The 22,462-nt window shown below is 37.6% G+C and overlaps 1 protein-coding gene across 2 annotated transcripts in view; it reads left to right on the forward strand.

The window, feature by feature from the left end:
* Positions 1–22,462, forward strand: part of CFTR (cystic fibrosis transmembrane conductance regulator) — a 215,098-nt gene that overhangs the window by 48,973 nt on the left and 143,663 nt on the right. For both annotated transcript variants that reach the window (XM_027539612.1, XM_027539613.1), the window contains exons 4-6: positions 16,715–16,930; positions 21,160–21,249; positions 22,141–22,304. In XM_027539612.1, coding sequence (XP_027395413.1) covers positions 16,715–16,930; positions 21,160–21,249; positions 22,141–22,304 — 470 coding nt within the window. The remainder of the gene's footprint in view (positions 1–16,714; positions 16,931–21,159; positions 21,250–22,140; positions 22,305–22,462) is intronic.

A 22,462-nucleotide genomic window follows, 5' to 3' on the forward strand; every position in this document is an offset into this window, starting at 1 on the left:
TAAAATTTATGTTTGGTCTGATATACACAGATCAAAATATAGTTTAAGATTTATTGAGTATCTTAGCTATTCCAGGTTCAGCATTAAGCCCTTTATAAAGATTATTTTGTTTAATTCTCCTAGTAATGCTATGAAGCAGGCATTAGTGTCTCCAACAGAAAGGAAAATTGAGATGCAGGAAATTAACTTTTCCAAAGTTATGCATATGGCAAATTTGGTGATAGCCAGGTCTCTTTGATTCCAAAGCCTGTGACCCTTCCATTAGATCAGATTATAATTGCTCTATCACTATATAATGATTGTATGTCAGTACTAAATAGAATGGTGGCTGTAGTAATCAGTCTTGGGCCTGCTGATCTACTCTGCATCTTCTCAGGAGATACAGGTTAAAAGTTTGAAGGTTGAGGATTCTTCTAGGGTCACCTCAGGGACAAATCTGAAGAAAATTCAGATTTTGGTGGCAGGACAGGGGAACCAACTGGAATGTTTCCGCTTATACTTGGAAAGGAATTGTGTGAAATCCACCCAAGAGCCAGAAGTGCTAAGGGTCAAAGATACAGAAAAAATTAAGTAGTAGAAGAATGAAGTGAATGTGGAGAAAGACTAGCTTGTTCTTAAATGTCTCAAGCCTAAAAATATCCCAGCAAAAGGAATCTTAAAGCCTTTGTAGGTGTATTAATTAACTACCCAGAGGTGGGAGTGAGGAGTGACGGATGCTCCTGAGCTAAGCCGGGCCCAAAGCCCCTGGTCTGGAACTGACAGCACGTTTAAAGGGCAAAGTTGATTTCCATCAGCTCAACTTCTGCTGATAACCAGCAGAATATGGGTGAGGAAAAGGACTGATGGGGAAAGCAATTGACATGTGTATGGTGGGAAGGCAGGGAGAGAATATTTATTGGCACAGGTGTGCTGAGGCTGTGGGTTTCTCAGCCTTGTCACAGAGTAAAGCCTTCATGGCCTCACTGTGCAGTTTTAAGCAGTGAAAATGTTGAAAACTGTTAAGTCTTTAAGAATTTATATGGTGGTCATTAAGATGATTGTAGCTTCTCAGGGCATCTGATCTCTCTACTCCATTCTTTTTATCGGTTACAGGAAGAAAAGAAGGAGAGAAAAATTCACTATTCTAATAAGACCTCTCTCCTTTTAAACAACTTGTACCAAATGCCTTGGTATTTATTGTATTCTTTCTGGGTGTTTCTTCTTTCCTCTGTGTGTGTCATTCTGGTAATTTTTGTTTCATTAAATGAGCAGGGATTCTCGAACCTGCTATAACATTACTCTTGGTAAAAGATGGACATACTTTCAAGATGTCCTGTGTGTTCTTAGTCCCTCTAAACCAGAATAATTATGGTGTAAAGAAGGTTTGATTGGTTTCAGGACTGATAGAAAAAGTACTATAAAATTTGCTGTTGACTGTGAAAAGTTAAGAAAAAAAAGGAAATGCCATCAGGAAAGAGTTTGTCTCTCTGCAATAGTGATGTAATTTTAAGTCATATTAGCTATGGCCTCTCCTCATTAACTATGTACTTGTTTTTTTTTTTTCTTTTCTGCATTTGATTCAGCAGCCAGATACAAAATTGCCTTTAACATCTAAGACTCTGAGCATAGGAGAGAAACTGACTGTTGAAAAATTATGTGAGTCAATTAAGGACAGTTAGAGGGAGTCAAGGGAAGGGAGTTCTATAAGCAGATTACCTAGAGAATATGGTTATCATGATACTTTTATTATGATAAGAAATTTACAAGTGCGTGCTCAAATATATTTTTGACTCCTAGGCAGCTCTGGGCATATTTCCATCATCAAATTGAGATACACATCAGTAAAACTTGGGTCAAACTACTTTTATTATTTAAATTTCTTAAGCCCCAGAAGTTTAAGGGGCATAAAGATGTCTTGGGACTTGTGGTGCTAGAGTTGTCAAGTCCCACAGTCTGTCTTGCCAAAGAAGATCTTTGTCGTCATGTTTGGACAAAGACATTGGGTAGGTGTTTGAGATCAGGCATACTGCTAATGAAGAGAGTGTTTGGGGAAATTCTACACATGAGTAGTCTCTGGTGTAGGCACTTTGACTTACTTATGTCCCTTTTCATTGTTGCTGTTGTTGTCACTAAGTTATGACTCTGACTCTTTGCAACCACATGGACTGCAGCACGCCAGGCTTCCCTGTCCTTCACTATATCCCTGAGTTTGCTCAAACTAATGTCCATTGAGTTGGTGATGCTATCTAACCATCTCATCCTCTGCCACTTTCTTATCCTTTTGCCTTCAATCTTTCCCAGCATCAGGGTTTTTTCCACTGAGTCAGCTTTTTGCATCAGGTGGCCAAAGCATTGGAACTTCATCATCAGTCTTTCCAATGAATATTCAGGGTTGATTTCTTTTAGAATTGACTGGTTTGATCTCCTTGCAGTTCAAGGGACTCTCAAAAGTCTTCTCCAGCACCACAGTATGAAAGCATAAGTTCTTTAGTTCTAAACCTTCTTTATGATTCAATTCTCTCATCTTTACATAACTACCATATGGAAAAACCATAGCTTTGACTATACAGACCTTTATTGACAAGGTGATACCTCTGTTTTTTAATATGCTATCTAGGTTTGTCATGCCTTTCCTTCCAAGGAGCAAGTGTCTGAATTTCATGCTTATAGTCACCATCCGAAGTGATTTTGGGGACCAAGAAACTAAAATCTGTCACTGCTTCCACTTTTTCCCCTTCTATTTGCCATGAAGTATTGAGACCAGATGCCATGATCTTAGGTTTTTGAATGTTGAGTTTCAAGCCAGCATTTTCACTCTTCTCTTTCAGTCTCATCACAAGGCTGTTTAATTCCTCTTCACTTTCTGCCATTAGAGTGATATTATCTGCATATCTGAGGTTGATATTTCTCCCAAAAATCCTGACTGCAGCTTGTGAATCATCCAGCCTGGCATTTCACATGATGTACTCTGCATGTAAGTTAAATAAGCAAGATGACAATACAGCCTTGATGTACTGCTTTGCCAGTTTGGAACCAGTCTATTGTTCCATATCCAGTTCTAATTGTTGCGTCTTGACCTGCGTACAAGTTTGTATGTTGCTTCTTGACCTGCATAAAGGTAAGGTGGTCTAGTACTCCCGTCTCTTTAAGAATTTTCCAGAGTTTGTTGTGCTTGTAAGGCTTTAGTGTAGTCAATAAAGCAGAAGTAGATTTTTTTTTTTTTTTCTGGAATTCCCTTGCTTTCTCTATGATCCAGGGAATGTTTGCAATTTCATTTCTGGTTGCTCTGCCTTTTCTAAACCCAGCTTGTACATTTGGAAGTTCTTGGTTTCCATACTGCTGTAGCCTGGCTTGAAGAGCTTTAAGCATAACTTTTACTAGCTTGTCCCTTTAACCTAAGGTCAGCTGAAAGTGAAAGTCAAAAAGAAAGTGAGGTTGCTCAGTTGTGTCCAACTCTTTGTGACCCCATGGACTGTAGCCTACCATTGCTCCTCTATCCATGGGACTTTCCAGGCAAGAATACTGGAGTGGGTTGCCATTTTCTTCTCCAGAGGATCAAACCCAGGTCTCCCACATTGTAGGCAGATGCTTTATCATCTGAGCCACCAGGGAAGTGGGCTTCCCTGGTGGCTCAGATGGTAAAGGTCAGCTACCTCCAGCAAATCTAGATGACTGTCATGGAGGACTCTTTTCAGCTTCCTTTCCCATCCCCTCTATCTAACTTCTTCTCTTACCCCATTGGGGTCTTGAATGCTATACTGCCTACACTCACCCTGTATCCTGAATATTTCCGTCCTCTACTGGAACCCCCATTCCTAAGACATGGCTATACTTACTTGTGCAGCCCATAGTGTACTATCCAGTTCCTGTGACAAGGTTTGGAAAATTATATGGTTTAGATTTCTTTGAAACAGGTTATTTTTACTTTAGTGTAACCAGTCTGACCCTACATAAAGTGGTTTATTTGGTCTGAGATGGACTCTGGAATAAAATTCCCCCAGTGATTCTGATTGAGGTAGACTGGCATGAACGTTTTCACTGAATGCATCTGACTTTCGTTAGAATCTAAGGTGAGGATATAGGGGGTGGGGTGGTACTTTTGGAACTTTTTAGTTGAATTTTTTAAAATGATGATATCAAAAATTTTTAAACATAGAAATAATTATTAGCTCCCTTAATGACAGAAGGACAATGTTTCTCAAACTTTTATATACATACTAGGCAGCAGCTCCTCCCACCTGGCTAAAATATAGAAGTTTCTGAGTTGAACCTAAGATTCTTCATCTCTAAAAGAAAGGGCTTCCCTGATGGCTCAGACAGTAAAGCCGTCTGCCTGCAATGTGGGAGACCCAGGTTCAATCCCTGGGTTGGGAAGATCCCCTGGAGAAGGAAATGGCAACCCACTCCAGTACTCCTGCCTGGAAAATTCCATGGACTGAGGCGCCTGGTAGGCTACAGTCCATGGGGTCGCAAAGAGTCACACACGACTGAGCGACTTCACTTCACTTCACAAGAAAGTAACACGATAATATAAATCAACTATATGCCAATAAAAATTAAAAAAAGAAAAAAGCTCCCAGGTGAAGATGCTCTTTTCCTAGCACTGTACTTTGAGTAGCAGGGACTTGCAGGGTCATAGAAGAAGAGAAAGGCTAGTTAGAAGTTACAGTTGTGAGAAAAGAACTAGGTGGACTTATCATGGCCAAGGAGTCCCTGAATGAAAGGGACAGGAATCCCACTGAGATTAAGTGTGGCTAAGGGTTTATTTCTTGAAGAGATCTCTAGTCTTTCCCATTCTGTTGTTTTCCTCTATTTCTTTGTGTTGATCGCTGAGGAAGGCTTTCTTATCTTTTCTTCCTATTCTTTGGAACTCTGCATTCAGATGCTTATATCTTTCCTTTTCTCCTTTGATTTTCGCTTCTCTTCTTTACACAGCTATTTGTAAGTCCTCCCCAGACAGCCATTTTGCTTTTTTGCTTATCTTTTCCATGGGGATGGTCTTGATCCCTGTCTCCTGTACAATGTCACGAACCTGTCCATAGTTCATCAGGCACTCATTCTACCAGATCTAGGCCCTTAAATCTATTTCTCACTTCCACTGTATAATCATAAGGGATTTGATTTAGGTCATACCTGAAAGGTCTAGTGGTTTTCCCTGCTTTCTTCAATTTAAGTCTGAATTTGGCAATAAGGAGTTCATGATCTGAGCCACAGTCAGCTCCTGGTCTTGTTTTTGTTGACTGTATAGAGCTTCTCCATCTTTGGCTGCAAAGAACATAATCAATCTGATTTTGGTGTTGACCATTTGGTGATGTCCATGTGTAGAGTCTTCTCTTGTATTGTTGGAAGAGGGTGTTTGCTATGACCAGTGCATTTTCTTGGCAAAACTCTATTAGTCTTTGCCCTGCTTCATTCCGTATTCCAAGGCCAAATTCACCTGTTACCCCAGGTGTTTCTTGACTTCCTACTTTTGCATTCCAGTCCCCTGTAATGAAAAGGACATCTTTTTTGGGTGTTAGTTCTAAAAGGTCTTCATAGAACCGTTCAACTTCAGCTTCTTCAGTGTTTCTGGTTGGGGCATAGACTTGGATTACTGTGATATTGAATGGTTTGCCTTGGAAACGAACAGGAATATTTCTTCTTTATTGACTATGCCAAAGCCTTTGACTGTGTGGATCACAATCAACTGTGGAAAATTCTGAAAGAGATGGGAATACCAGACCACCTGACCTACCTCTTGAGAAATTTGTATGCAGGTCAGGAAGCAACAGTTAGAACTGGACATGGAACAACAGACTGGTTCCAAATAGGAAAAGGAGTATGTCAAGGGTGTATATTGTCACCCTGCTTATTTAACTTCTATGCAGAGTACATCATGAGATGCTGGGCTGGAAGAAGCACAAGCTGGAATCAAGATTGCCGGGAGAAATATCAATAACCTCAGATATGCAGATGACACCACCCTGATGGCAGAAGGTGAAAAGGAACTAAAAAGCCTCTTGATGAAGGTGAAAGAAGAGAGTGAAAAAGTTGGCTTAAAATTCAACATTCAGAAAATGAAGATCATCACTTCATGGGAAATAGATTGGGAAACAGCTGGAAATAGTGTCAGACTTTTATTTTTTTGGGCTCCAAAATCACTGCAGATGGTGACTGCAGCCATGAAATTAAAAGACGCTTACTCCTTGGAAGGAAAGTTATGACCAACCTAGATAGCATATTGAAAAGCAGAGAAATGACTTTGCCAACAAAGGTCCATCTAGTCAAGGCTATGGTTTTTCCTGTGGTCATGTACGGATGTGAGAGTTGGACTGTGAAGAAGGCTGAGCGCCGAAGAATTGATGCTTTTGAACTGTGGTGTTGGAGAAGACTCTTGAGAGTCCCTTGGACTGCAAGGAGATCCAACCAGTCCATTCTGAAGGAGATCAGCCCTGGGATTTCTTTGGAAGGACTGATGCTGAAGCTGAAACTCCAGTACTTTGGCCACCTCATGTGAAGAGTCGACTCACTGGAAAAGACTCTGATGCTGGGAGGGATTGGGGGCAGGAGGAGAAGGTGACGACAGAGGATGAGATGGCTGGATGGCATCACTGACTCAATGGACGTGAGTCTGAGTGAACTCCGGGAGTTTGTGGTGGACAGGGAGGCCTGGCGTGCTGCCATTCATGGGGTCGCAAAGAGTCGGACACGACTGAGTGACTGAACTGAACTGAACTGAAGGGTTTATTTCAAAGTCCCAATGTTAACTATTAACTTTCTGTGTCTTACTCTGGCACTCTCTCTCAAGACTCTGTTGGAGAGTAGATGACAGTGTGCATGGAGAGGGCAAAGGTATAGCTAGGAGGTACTCTCAAGATTGCATGGAGAGATGATCCAATCTCTTTCTGTTAAAAACAATATTATGTGGGTTGGTTAGGCTTTTACAGTACTATTGAACACAAAGTTGCTGCACAAGCATTTAGCATTACATGTGTTTTTAAAGACAAATTTAGGAATCCAACACCATGTCTCATAGGATATTGTCTCTGGGGCAAAATGCATCTGTTCTCACATGTGAAACTTTAGAATTAAGTTGATTTATAAATTAGGAATCGTCTGTGATCATGTATTGTACTTACAGCTTAAACTGCATGTTTATTATTGTTTAGTTACTAAGTCATGTCCGACTCTTTTGGGACCGGTGGCCCAGTTTCCTCATTCTTGCTGTGAGCTTGGGGCCTCTTTATGTCTTCTAGTTAACCAGTATCGAGTGGTGACTCATGAGTGTGATGTGGTGATGGTGTACAGTTTCTATGATTCCTTTTAACTTTTAAATTATGTGTCTATCATATGGGGCCTAGAAAAATAGTATTTATTTTAAATTGCAGTGATATTACCATAACTTGATTTGGTAGCTTAATGTTGAACAAATCACAATGCTTGTACTGATGATCAACTTGGGGAAAACCAGGTCATGTTATAACAGTTTTCATTTTGATTTAAGGTTATAAATAAGAGTTGAGGCTCTGTTACCAAACTGGTTTGATCCTAGTTTTAACCAATTGCTAGCTGTCTGACACTGGACAAGTTATTTAGACTGTTTGTCTCAGTTTTTTAAAATTGTAAATGGAGACAATAATAGCTCTTACTTCATAGAATTATTGTGCAAATTAAAGTTAAGCATGTGGAGTATATCTTGGTACAAAGAAAGTGCTTCATAAGTGTTACCTGTTACTGTACCATTAAATATAGTCTATACCGACCTTTACAAATACTCCTATTATTTGCATTTACTTATTTTTCCATACTCTAGAAGCAAGTCTTAGAGTACCAATTTCATATTTCTAGAGCATATAAAAATACCTAGACTCTAACTATTATTTCAGAAATTAAAATTAATATTTTAACATATCTTATAGTATTCCATTTTCTGAATTAAGCCTACTCTTGCTACTATATCAGCAAGTCCAGGAACATGTTCTTATAAAACATGAAGAACATAGCTTAGATTTCTAGTAAAGACATTGCTAGTAATAGTTATTAAACCAATAAACACTCAAAGGAAAATACCAAAAGCAAAACATTTTCAGTTAGGCGTTGAATCTAAAAACATGCTTCAGGGTAGACAGATACTATGATGATACTTTTGAATTCTGTTCTTGGTGTTGGTGTACATACATTTTTGCAAAAATTGCATAGTTGGAACAGTGGGTAGGTTTTATTTTCTATGTCAAATATGTAAAATGTTTGTTTAGCAGTTAGTATAAAGTCAAAAATTTCCATCAGACTGTAGTGTATCAAGATAAATAAAAATTTGACACTTTTGTTTACTCTCTCAAATCATAAGCCTTTCCTTTGGTATGTAAGCCAGTACTGTTTGTATTTTATGGTAAATTCTGGGTATATCCCTGCCTGTGTGTTTACACTTCCATTTTTTTGTATGTGTGTTTTCTTTTTATCATTTATTTACTATCATAAGGTATATACAACTTTCTATCTAAAGTTTATTAATTTTGAGGGTTTTTATGATTAAGAAAATTATCAGATAATTATTGATAAACTTGATGCTTATCTTCCAACTTTTTCCCATAAGAATATATATACTTAACGAAGGGATGTGAATCATTACTTTAAATAATGCATTATAAATTTACCTCTCTTAATGCATTATGAATGCCTTTTCATATCATTAGATACTTTTCTACCTAGTCATTTTAATGCTTAATGACTCATGTGGCTGTACCATAATTTATTTTATCAGTTCCTCATCATTGAACATTTAGATTGCCTCCAATTTTTCACTGTTATAAATAATCTTTCAATGCACATCTCTTTAAAAGCTAAATTTTAGTAGATTTTCCAATTGCCTTCCAGAAAAGATATATTAATTTACTTTCCTTATACTAAAGTATGAAAATTCAGTCCTAACAATAGGTATTATAATTTTAAAAACATTTCCAGATTGTTAAAAAGTGTATTATCATTTTTATTTGAATTATTTTTGTCTCCTACTGAGTTTAAACAGTTTTTATGGACAGAGGAGCCTGGCAGGTTACAGGCCATGCGGTCTCAAAGAGTCAGACATGACTGTAATGACTTAACATGCACGCACATGTATTAAGCATTTATATATACATGTTTTTGAGGGGTGTAAATTGATTGCCTTTTAATATTATTTGTTTATTTTTATTTTCTTATTGCTTTTTGAAAGGCTATTTTCCTCAGCCTGTTATTTGTTTCTAGTGGGTTTTGTTAATTTTTTATTTTCTTAATGATCAGAAGTTTCAGTTTTTAAAAACTTGCTGCCCATACCTGTACTTTTTGTTTTAGGTTTGTTTTCTGTCTTTGGCATTTGACATTTAAAAAATCTTCTCTACCCAGAGTTGTAAGTGCATATTTCTTAAAAAAATTTTTTTTCATCTTTTTTTTTTCTTTTTTTAAATTTTATTTTTAAACTTTACATAATTGTATTAGTTTTGCCAAACATCAAAATGAATCCGCCACAGGCATACATGTGTTCCCCATCCTGAACCCTCCTCCCTCCTCCCTCTCCACACCATCCCCCTGGGTCGTCCCAGTGCATCAGCCCCAAGCATCCAGCATTATGTGTAATTATTGAATCTATTTGAATTTATTTGGATGTATGTATGAAATGAAGGTGAAAGTGCGAGTTGCTCAGTTGTGTCTGACTCTTTGTGATCCCATGGACTATAGCCCACCAGGCTCCTCTGTCCATGGAATCCTTCAGGCAAGGATGCTAGAGTGATAGTCATTCCCTTCTCCAGGGCATCTTCCTGACTCAGGAATTGAACCTGGGTCTCCAGCATTGCAGGCAGATTCTTTATTGTCTGAGCCACCAGAGAAGCCCATGTCTGAGATAGAAATCTAATTTTTTAAAAATAAGTGTGAGTGTCTCCATTGTTTATTGTACTTTCTGCACTGAAATAAAATGACATATTTTATTACATATAAAATTGCTGTCTGTACTTGGACCTGTTCTTGAATATTCCAGACAAATCAGTCTATTTCTTTGTCATTCCCCAAACTATTAGAGCTGTATAATATAATTTAATACCTAGTAAGGTAGATCTTCTCACACATTATTCTTATTCCCCAAATGTTTTTGGTTAGTCTCTTGTTTTTTTCCAAATGAAATTTTGAATCATTTTATCTGTTGATTCAAGTATTTGCTGAATGGATATTCTGTGCTAGGTATGGTGCATGATGTTGGGACTCTCAGAAAAGCTGACAGTCCCTGCTCTTATGGTTCATGCCCAAATATCCAGTAGGAATTCTGATGAAGATTGTGTTAATTTTATACAATAACTTGAAAGAGAATGTTAGCTTTGTAATATTCATTTTTTCTTTTTAGAAAGTTTACAGTCTCTCCATTTACTTAAGACTTTAAAAATATGTCTTAGTAATGTTTTTTAGAATATATTTTAAGATATGTATATATTAATTATTGGTATTTTCAATGTATCATTTGTTGTATTGTTACTAGAAATGGGATGCTTACTTAATTATTACTCTTGGTATCTAGGAATCTATTTTCTTATTTTATATAATTTCTGTTTTCTTTCTACATTTCTGGGATTAAGATACATAAAATATATATAAAGCAAGTCGAGATGATAATGATGATTTTACTGACTGTACACTATAGAAAACAATGTAACCTTAGAGGTTTTTCAACTGATTCCTCCTGTATTAGAAACAACTATGCTTTGGATTTGCAATTATAATTTTTAAAGTAATCTTGGGATTAATTAATTTAATGTAATTGCAAGCATGAACCAAGTTTTCTGTTTTCACCTGAACTTTCTTTCTTGGTTTAACTATCCAGCGGACGTTCATATCTCTAGAAACATCTGACGCTGTCCTAAGTGTGCAGATAAAACAAAATGGTTAAAGGATTCAGACTCCACTACAGTTCATTTAAGCTGAGGTCTAGAGGATCCCGGGAGAGACCAGATGTATTTCCCAGGAGGTATTTTCAGGCTTCTTAATTTTTTCTTGGCAGGCTAATCTAAATATATTCCCAACAGGAAGGTAGTCACTTGTGCTGTTCTCTAGCTTGACCCCGTCTACCCAGATGGTCTTCTGAACTCATACTATTCATACCTGCATCCCTGTGAGTAGAAAACACACATAGCAATGTCAGGATGTGTGCTAGACAATTGTCCAGGGAATCCTCAGCCTCTGCCGTGGGATTCCCTGAACTCAGATCATATAATCTGAGATATTAGCTCTGGAGGGGATCTTTAAGATAAGCTTGCTCCACCACTTAGTTTATGAGTGAGGAAACTGTCAAGAGGAGGGAAGTGACTAAGGTGACACAGAGTGTAGGTAACATGCTGGGATAAGAACTTGGATTTCATGACTCTCATTTCAGTGTTTATTGCCTTGTCACGCTGACTTAAAGATTGGTATCAGGCTTCTCCCATTATCTAAGTGAACTCTTAATTTCATCTTGATTTGTGTCTGATTAAAAATAAAATATTTTATCAAATTTTAAATAAATTTGCATTCTACCTCATTACATTCAAGCCTTAGTCAGCTTGCACTATTTTATATGGTCGCAAATTGGGACTTTTCTTGTGTAATGAAAATAGTCTGGCAACAGGGTTCACACGAAGTAAGAATAGAGGACTGTGTTTCTCCCAGTCATTACCACGATGGTTTTTTAAAGGACTGCACACATAGATTAAGCCTAGGTATCAGTTACCATTGTTTTCCTTTCCAAATAATAAAATCAGGTGATGTCTGTAAGTGCTTTCATTATAAATATTAGAGAACACGCTGCTTAAAACAGAGCATGGAAAACTATAGGAGGAGGGGTCTGGAGTGCTGATTTTGTCCTTGAATGTTGATGGGTTCCATGTGGCAGTGAGGTTTATGTTTTGCTGTTGGCAGATGGTCAAATTATTAAAATTTTCTCTACCAAAAATTTTCTGCATTTTTCTTTTCTTTTTTCTGTGAACATGTACCCTCCCAGAGTAATGCTACCAATGTCATTGTGGAATAGCCATTGTTGTTCAAAGGATGAATATGTTCTCTTTTTGTTTGAGGTAAGGTGACAGCTAATTAATTCAGTCATGCAACCTGCAGAATAGGTATCTGAATCAGATTAACACAGTCTTATTTATTTTGTTATAAGTCACAACTGAATTCCAATTCTGCAAATAGTTCTGTTGTGAGGTGACAGGTTATGGAAAAAATATAATGGTGATACAGTGGCAGGGACTTTAGTTCAGATTACTCAGTAGGAGAAAACTTAAGTAAACCCATATATTTCTAACTCTAAAAATTCTGTGTACAGCTCAATTACTAAAATATTTCTCTTTTCCCTCAGAATATTCTTTTTTGGCATTCCATAGATAAGAGTCACTCCTTAGAAATATGCATGGTGGTTTTTATCAGTGGTTCTATATTCAATAATAGTATCTACTAGTCCTGGAAAAAGGAGGAAGGTGATTATGCTAATTATGATACAAGCAGCTGGATTCATGGAAAGTTGTCACACATCATAGTCTTCTGGCTAAAGTCTTATAATGAACAAGAAATGACATTTTATCTGTTATGTCTGGTAGTGCTCCCAACTTATTCTCTGCTTCATGGCCACACACAGTATATCCAACATGGGTGGCACATATGAGTTCATTCCTCTTGACTGCAATCAAGAGAGCAATTTAACCAAATGCAAACCCAATATTAGTGTAAAAATAAATCAGTATAGATGTGGCATTGACATTTGTCTATGAAGAATGTAGACATAATATGGAAAAATTCTAGGATAAAACATTGATGTAAAATTAAGTTTGAGGATGAAATAGTGCCACTATAAGCATACTATGAAAATTATATTTGTATTACGGATATATTTATACATGTAGTTTCAAATCTAAGGTTCATGTTGACTGTACATTTTCATAGTTTAAGGAATTATTTTGAAATAAATGATCTATTCTAGAGAAAGTTTGGCATGAATCTATAGAACTTAATAAAAACAGCCAGGGCAGCACTTGCACAGATTTAATAGTTGAGGAATGGGAACAGCCCATCTTCCCCAGCATAGGGAATGGGGCGATTATCCTGATTTAGTCACAGGATGTCATGTAAACAGCACTTAGAATAAATGAGGTAGATATATAAGTATCATTGGGGCTACATGTCAGAAACACAACTGTGTTTAAAAAGTTAAAAGAAAGTTGCAAGCAGCACAATATGATACCATTTATATAAAGGTTACAGCCTCAAAAACAATTCTATATATTGTAAAAATGAATGTACATGTAACAAAAGTACAAAGCATGCATAAAATGGTACATGCCAACAAGCAGTAATTTCTGCATTTATTTACCTTTTAGATAGAAGGTACTCTTCTGTGTGCATGTGTGCTCAGTCGCTAAGTCCTGTGTCTTTAGCGACCCCATGGACTTCAGCCCACCAGGTTCCTCTATCCATGGGATTTCCCAGACAAGAGTACTGGAGAGGGTTGCAGTTCCTTCTCCAGGGGATCTTCTCAACATCTCTTATGCCCCCTGCATTGGCAGGTGGCTTCTTTACTACTGAGCCACCTGGGAAGATAAATAGACTCTTTAGTAGATATGGCCAACTATTTACCTGGTTTATCTGGGTAGGTTGTTAGCATGTTTGTTTATTTTTTTTAGTATCTGTCTGTTTGGTACAATTCAAACTTATATTAAAATGTGGCTATATGGGATGAGAGAATTCTAATATTCCATGTTTGTGATTAGTTTGGAAAGTTTTTAAAAAGGTTTGAACTTTTTCTTACATTCAGAACCTTGGTCTACGTGGTTAATTTGAAATGAGGTACTGAATACCAAGTATTGAATGAATAGCTACGTAAAGCCTATAGTCAGTCAAGGATGGCACTATGGCTTATAGCTTGGGGGTGATGTGGTTATAGGAAAGCACTTTACCTATTGAGAATGAGTGGGCTGATGGAGTTGGGCACTGAGGTTTAGAAAAGACATTGTAGAAAATGGGGGTGGGGGTGGGGTGGGTGGAGCAAATTATCAGCTGAGGGAGAATAATGCTAGGCAAAAAGGGGGGAGGGGCTGTCTGGTTGAAAATATACATATGAAATAGACTCAATTAGCATAGCATTATTTCCAGGCAAGGTTTAGCCTCATATCCCCATTTCACTAGACCACCATGAAACAAGAATTCTGTCTTTTTCTTTTGAAGGCAGTTTAGCAAGATGGTTAAGACTTAGACCGTCTGGATTCAAATCCATGTGTTCAAATCTGTTCTTACATATCCAGGCAAAGTGGTAATGATTTGGTGAACAGTTTGATTCAGTGGTCAGTTGAGGATCAGACAAAGTGGATTTGGAAAACACAACTTTGGTCTTCCCTTGTTAACTCATCCTGTGCTTCCCTGGTGGCTCAGAGGATAAAGCTTCTGCCTGCAATGCGGGAGACCTGGGAATGCGTTGGGAAGATCCCCTGGAGAAGGAAATGGCAACCCACTCCAGTATTCTTGCCTGGAGAATCCCATGGACAGAAGAGCCTGGCAGGCTACAGTCCAGTTCAGTTCAGTTCAGTCGCTCAGTCATGTCCAACTCTTTGCGACCCCAAGAACTGCAGCACGCCAGGCCTCCCTGTCCATCACCAACTCCCGGAGTTCACTCAAACTCACGTCCATCGAATCAGTGATGCCATCCAGCCATCTCATCCTCTGTCGTCCCCTTCTCCTTCTGTCTCCAGTCCCTCCCAGCATCAGAATCTTTTCCAATGAGTCAACTCTTTGCATGAGGTGGCCAAAGTACTGGAGTTTCAGCTTTAGCGTCATTCCTTCCAAAGAAATCCCAGGGCTGATCTCCTTCAGAATGGACTGGTTGGATCTCCTTGCAGTCCAAGGGACTCTCAAGAGTCTTCTCCAACACCACAGTTCAAAAGCATCAATTCTTCGGCACTCAGCCTTCTTCACAGTCCAACTCTCACATCCGTACATGACCACGGGAAAAACCATAGCCTTGACTAGATGGACCTTTGTTGGCAAAGTAATGTCTCTGCTTTTGAATATGCTATCTAGGTTGGTCATAACTTTCCTTCCAAGGAATAAGCGTTTTTTAATCTCATGGCTGCAGTCACCATCTGCAGTAATTTTGGAGCCCAAAAAAAGAAAGTCTGACACTGTGTCCACTGTTTCCCCATCTATTTCCCATGAAGTGATGGGACCGGATGCCATGATCTTCGTTTTCTGAATGTTGAGCTTTAAGCCAACTTTTTCACTCTCCACTTTCACTTTCATCAAGAGGCTTTTGAGTTCCTCTTCTCTTTCTGCCATCAGGGTGGTGTCATCTGCATATCTGAGGTTATTGATACTTCTCCTGCCAATCTTGATTCCAGCTTGTGTTTCTTCCAGTCCAGCGTTTCTCATGATGTACTCTGCATATGAGTTAAATAAACAGGGTGACAATATACAGCCTTGATGAACTCCTTTTCCTATTTTGAACCAGTCTGTGGTTCCATGTGCAGTTCTAACTGTTGCTTCCTGACCTGCATATAGGTTTCTCAAGAGGCCAGTCAGGTGGTCTGCTATTCCCATCTCTTGAAGAATTTTCCACAGTTGATTGTGAACCAGATAGTCAAAGGCTTTGGCATAGTCAATAAAGCAGAAATAGATGTTTTTCTGGAACTCTCTTGCTTTTTCCATGATCCAGCAGCTGTTGGCCATTTGATATCTGGTTCCTCTGCCTTTTCTAAAACCAGCTTGAGCATCAGGAAGTTCACTGTTCACATGTTGCTGAAGCCTGGCTTGGAGAATTTTGAGCATTACTTTACTAGCATGTGAGATGAGTGCAATTGTGTGGTAGTTTGAGCATTCTTTGGCATTACCTTTCTTTGGGATTGGAATGAAAACTGACCTTTTCCAGTCCTGTGGCCACTGCTGAGTTTTCCAAATGTGCTGGCATATTGAGTACAGCACTTTCACAGCATCATCTTTCAGGATTCGGGGTCTCAAAGAGTCAGACACGACTGAGCAACTTCACTTTCTTTTCTTTCTTGTTAACTCATAGACCTTTGAGCCCTTGATGAATAGTTGGAAACTGGCCTGAAGCTGCAATTTTTTGACACACTTCTTCCTAAAAGTCACCACCTATCCCAGACTGGGAAGGATACAGCATCGGACTGTCAATAGCACCAGTGCCTTTTTGCTCCTCCCTCCTGTTGCCAGCTCCCCTTTATGTGGTTGTCTCAAGAAGCTGTTCATTCTGCTGTTCATTCTATCACTCAAAGTACTTTTGAGAGTTCTATTTTGAAATCACATCAATCGCTTGGTCTCTTTGGCTTCGGTTTTTTCATCTGCACTGTGAAACTAATAATGCCTACTCTTGACTCCTGAAGTTGTCATAAAAATCAAATGAAAAATATTTTATAAAGTGTTAAGTGCAATGTAGATGTTACCAATTAACACACTACTTTAGAAATTGGACCTTTACTTTATGGCTGCTATATATTTTTAGTAAAAAAAAAAAAAAGAAAGAAAGAAAACACCTCATACATAAATGTTTCCAAATGATTTTTGCTAAAACCTAAATAAAGTCTTATTTCATAGTATAAAGATATTACAAAGGACATCAAGAGTTTCACGTATGGCATGGCCTGCTGTGTAAGCCCATTTTAAATCCTCCTGTAAAGATGAAACTGCTTGTGTTGAAATTGTGAGGGCACTTTATGAAAGAAAAATAAAATTTCATTTTTCTGTTTTCCATCTTCTGCAGGAAGTCACCAAAGCAGTCCAGCCTCTCTTACTGGGAAGAATCATAGCTTCCTATGACCCAGATAACAAGGTGGAACGCTCCATTGCCATTTACTTAGGCATAGGCCTATGCCTTCTCTTTATCGTGAGGACACTGCTCCTGCACCCAGCCATTTTTGGTCTCCATCACATTGGAATGCAGATGAGAATAGCTATGTTTAGTTTGATTTATAAGAAGGTAATACTTCCTTGCACAGTCTTTATGCTACTTGTTAGTGGCATTGTGTTTTAAATGTTACACTAGTACAAGTAAGGGATAAATGCTAAAATCAGTTTTGTAGGGCTGTGAAGTAAATGGCAGGAATAATGAATATTTCTAATTTTTCCTTGATACTTCCCTTCAACTAATAATTATTGAGTAATTCTGTAAACTGCCTGTATTTTAAGCTTCATATTTGTTTTTTCCATATCATCAGTTTTTGGAATCCATGGCTCCCTGTTGAAATGATTCTTGCTGTGTGCATAAAAGTCATTGACAAAATATCATCTTATGGTAAAATGCCATTTGTCTTTATGTGCAATAACAAGAATATAGTGTGTAATTGTTATTGATCAACCAAGCAATTGATATTTCTACCTTAACTTGTTATGGGGGCTCCCTCCATAGCTCGCTCAGTTAAGCATCTACCTGCAATGTGGGAGACATGGGTTCAATTCCTGGGTTGGGAAGTTCCCATGAAGAAGGGAATGGCAACCTACTCCCATATTCTTGCCTGGAGAATCCCATGGACAGAGGAGCCTGGCAGGCTACAGTTCATGGGATCACAAGAGTTGGACATGACTTCGTGCTATTTTTAACTAGTTATGACACAATGATAGTATCCACTGCCTTATTTTGAGTTAGATTTTTGTCATCCTAAGTCTTGGAAATTAAAAATTTTGAAATAACACATACACGGCAACCATAAGAACCTTTTCTACTTTCCGTATTCATTGTCAAGTCAAAAGCCCACGTTGCTAAACCATGCTTTGGGTGGATTCAAATTAAGACTGTCTTACCAGGCCTTCCCTGGTGATCCAGTGGTTAAGACCCTACACTTCCACTGCATGGGGCCCAGGTTTGATCCCTGGTTGAGGAACTGAGATCCTGCATGCCATGCATCACAGTGGGGGAAAAAAAGGAATTTCTTACCTTACAAACACATTTTAAGGTCATCTTAGTGACACAATGATACATGCTTTCACCAACCTGATTTATGTGTGACTCTTTGATTTACCAAGATTAAAGATTTCTTATTTTTTTTTTTTATAGATAGTTTGTTGGTTATTTTGGTTATTTTCTTTACCCTTCTTCTCTTTCTTATTCCCCCAATATAAAAACTTTATATATTTGGCTTATAAGAGCTGTGGACCTGACATTCCCTCTACAAATAACCCATTAACATTTCCATAATATACATGCAAGGTCAGTGGTGTTGTAAAACCTTGATAGTTATACATTAGTGTTCAGACCTTTTATGGAGGCCCAAGTGAAAAACTGAGTCCACAGTGTAACCAAATCACCCCAGCTGCAATCTCATCAGTTTACAAGTGCCAGGAAAGCACAGGTGATAAATCAATAAAAATCTTATCTTGATCCAGAAATTTTATATAAGTGAATAAATTATTAGATATCATTTAGAAGATAGAATTTAGACAAGATGCATATAAAAGAAAGTTGAATCCAGTTTAAAAACAGTTATAACTAACACATATATATGGAATTTAGCAAGATGGTAACAATAACCCTGTGTACGAGACAGCAAAACAAACACTGATGTATAGATCAGTCTTATGGACTCTGTGGGAGAGGGAGAGGGAGAGGGTAGGGAAATATGGGGAATGGCATTGAAACATGTATAATATCATGTATGAAATGAGTCGCCAGTCCAGGTTCGATGCACGATACTGGATGCTTGGGGCTGGTGCACTGGGACGACCCAGAGGGAGGGTATGGGGAGGGAGGAGGGAGGAGGGTTCAGGATGGGGAGCATGCGTATACCTGTGGTGGATTCATTTTGATGTTTGGCAAAACTAATACAATATTGTAAAGTTTAAAAATAAAATAAAAATAAATAAATAAATAAATAAAATTATACTCTGTGCTTAAAAAAAATAAAAACAGTTATAAAAGTGATTATTATAGTGATAATTGATGTTCATGACAAACTTCTAAGTGATTTAGGTATATCATTTCATTTGATCCTCCTCTAAACTCTATATGGTAGAAACTATTATTCCTATTTTATGAATAAAATATTTTGATAAACTAAAGGCCTAAAAAGTATAGAACACTGTGTAAGAACTGCTTCAAAATTTCTAAAGTGGATAAGTCACAATCCTTGAAGTCATGTCCAACTCTTTATGACCCCATGGACCTGCCAGACTCTACTGTCCATGGAATTTTCCAGGCAAGAATACTGAAGTGGGTTTCCATTTCCTATCTAGGGGATCTTCCTAACCCAGGGATCAAACCCCACATCTCATGTCTCCTTCATTGGCAGGCAGATTCTTTACCACTGTGCCACATGGGCTTCCCTCTTGAAGTTAAGGGTTTTCCAGTTACTAGAGAACATAAGATAGGTACTGAAATAATGTTGCAAGTCAAATTGTGTTACATAGAAAGAGAGACATGAAGCCCTCAGGGCTAAAGTGGAAGGGAGGGCAAAGAGTTGTTTAGTTTGTGGATTAGTTCTTATATTATGTTTAGCACAAATACAGCAATATATGTTCCTTCAAACCCAGGATGCGTTAATGAAAAGTTGGAAGCTATGTCTGTTCTTTCTCAGTGTTGTTTATATGTGCTCTTACCCAGCTTACTTTACCCCTCTAGCCATACCTACTGACCTGCACTGACATCACCATCTAAGAAGACAATTGCATCTCCATGTGTGGTTTGGTCACTAAAGTTAACTAGTGCCTTATCTGACCAGTTTTATCCATGTGGCAGGCAGCCACTGACTCTTCCCAGATTATTATAGATTTTGTCATAGAGCATCATCTTCTTTGTTCCAAAATCTGCAACATGATACATTCAAATTAGATTTTAAATAATGAATCTAAATGCAAACTAGGTTGAACTTTGCCTGTGAATTTTGAGAAAGATAACTATATAGTGAGTAGATATTCACTGAGTATTTATTGTGCACGTACATTCCATGTTAAGCACTATAGAATTCGGGTCACCTGAGACTGAGTGTGTTACTAAAGCATGTATCATCTAGCTCAATGGACCCTGCCCCGACATACTACTCTAATAGCATTTGGAGTTAACAGCTTTATTCTTTCTTCATCTGTGCTTATCTAAACACTATCTGTTATTCCACACCATCTTAAATTCTCCCTCAGTGAAATATTTACAGATTTTTATAACCAGATATGTAAACTTGCTCTTAACCACCCTATTATATTCCACTCCCTTTATCTAGTTTATCATATTTAGTCATGTATTTGTTAGGTGTCTTGAGGTAATAATTTTTTTAATAACTAATAATAATCCCTGAAACCCTGAATACAGTGATTTGTATCTAAGTGCTCAATACATGTGTGAGAGTCAGTTGAAGCAAATGTTAAATGGGTACTCTTCAGTCAAAGCCAATTCTTATTAAATTTTGTAGGCGAAGTGTGCCTGTGACCACTCATAATAATAATTAATTTATCTACTTATAATCCTGTTTGTCTATATGGATGTATTTTTTGTTGTAAAATTTAAGAATTTTTTGTTAATGTAATCTTTCAGACAATTATTAATAATTATTTATAATATACTTGTATTGACTTTAACTGTAATTTTATTCAATAGTCACCATAGAGTACATGAAAAATTTAAGGCCAAGATTTTATTTTAAAAAATTTTATTGAATATATTGACTTACATTATTATTAGTTTCAAGTATACAGCAAAGTGATGCAGATATATATATATCTTTTTTTTTCCTGATTCTTTTCCACTATAGGTTATTACAAGATATTGAATATAATTCCCTATGAGACTGAAGTTTTAATCTCAAATTTCACTTGCCTTTAGTTTCATCTGTAATAAAAACAAACAAAAATAAAAAAGCAACAAGTAAACCTCTGCAGTATATAAATGAATATTTAAGTACAATATTTTTCCCATTTTGGACTAGAAACAATTGTTAACCCTCTCTGCTGCTGCTGCTGCTGCTAAGTCGCTTCAGTCGTGTCCGACTCTGCGACCCCATAGATACTGTTAAATAATACAAGTAGAGGCATGCCATTATATTTATTGTAAAGAGAAATATTTATAAATCTGAGAAGATACTAAATTAAATGAACATAAGATAATTTTATTAGGTTTACTTAAAAAATGCATGCATAGTTACCTAACTCCTCAGCTGTATTATAACATGCTTATAAATATGTCTACTGTGCAGTGACATCATCTAACTTCTAATTTCCTTTTAGACTTTGAAGCTATCAAGCCGTGTTCTGGATAAAATAAGTATTGGACAACTTGTTAGTCTCCTTTCCAACAACCTGAACAAATTTGATGAAGTATGTACCTACTGATTTACTCTTTTATGCACCTTTGTTATAAATCATACAACCCCAAAGATTTTCTGAGTCAGATAACTAGTGAGTGGTTATGTCATAAGCATTCCTAGCTTCCCTATTTCTGAAAACCGACTTGTGTAGCAGAGTGCCATTTTGGGATCTCACAGAACCAGACAACTCAAGGGCACCTCAGCTGGCTTTTTATTTGGTGTGGTTTTTCAAAATTAAATCCTTATCAGATCTTGTTTCATTTTAATGCTTTAAATCAGTTATTTCCTTTGGCTGAGTATGATACTCTGAAAAATTCTTGTTTAGGGCTGTCTTCTGTCACAATAAAATTCAAGGTCCTTGAGGACAGATTATGTATTTTATACACAATGTATTTATCTTTGCATTTCTAGTATTTAGCATGCTATCAGACTCTCAGCACGTGCTAAGTAATTTACTTTGAATTGAGTGTGCATGTTGTTTTCTGAGTATTTGGTCAGGTAATAGGGTTGTGCAATTTTATAGACTGAAATTCAGGAGAGTCTTGTCTTCTCATGTTCTGTGTCATGGCTCTTGCTTTATTCACAGAGGAATAAGTTACTTAAAGAATTCTAGACACGGTACCTAAGTGGTGTGGTGATATCCAATCACCACACATATCCACTGGAAAAAATCACAGTGACTTGCAGTTGGTTTGGACTAACTTGCAGTTAGTCTCTGTGTAGAATGTTTAAGCACATTGCTGTGTGCTCCATATAATGAATACCTAGATTTTAGTGCATTCAGAACCATGATTGTATGAGCTCACTGTGCTTGATTTCTTTCTCCTGTTCTTGATTTTCTCTTTGTTTTGGGGGTGGAGGATAAAATGTCCATGGTTTTCACTGTGATTTTATTTTTCAGGGACTCGCACTGGCACATTTTGTGTGGATCGCTCCTCTGCAAGTGACGCTGCTCATGGGGCTGCTCTGGGAGTTGTTGCAGGCCTTCACCTTCTGTGGGCTTGCTTTCCTCATAGTCCTCGCCCTTCTTCAAGCCGGATTAGGGAAAATGATGATGAAGTACAGGTAGAAACTCTTTAAATAGTGTGAAACATAGATTGCATTCTTACTAGTTATATGACTTGTGTCAAGCTGCTTCTGCCACTGTGTTTGTTTTTTTCATCTTTAAAATGAAATAATCATCTCCCTTAGGCTGTCAGAAGGATTAGGCAGAGTGTATGACA

The sequence above is a fragment of the Bos indicus x Bos taurus genome, chromosome 4 (genome assembly GCF_003369695.1).
Source record: "Bos indicus x Bos taurus breed Angus x Brahman F1 hybrid chromosome 4, Bos_hybrid_MaternalHap_v2.0, whole genome shotgun sequence".
NCBI classification, from domain to species: domain Eukaryota; kingdom Metazoa; phylum Chordata; class Mammalia; order Artiodactyla; family Bovidae; genus Bos; species Bos indicus x Bos taurus.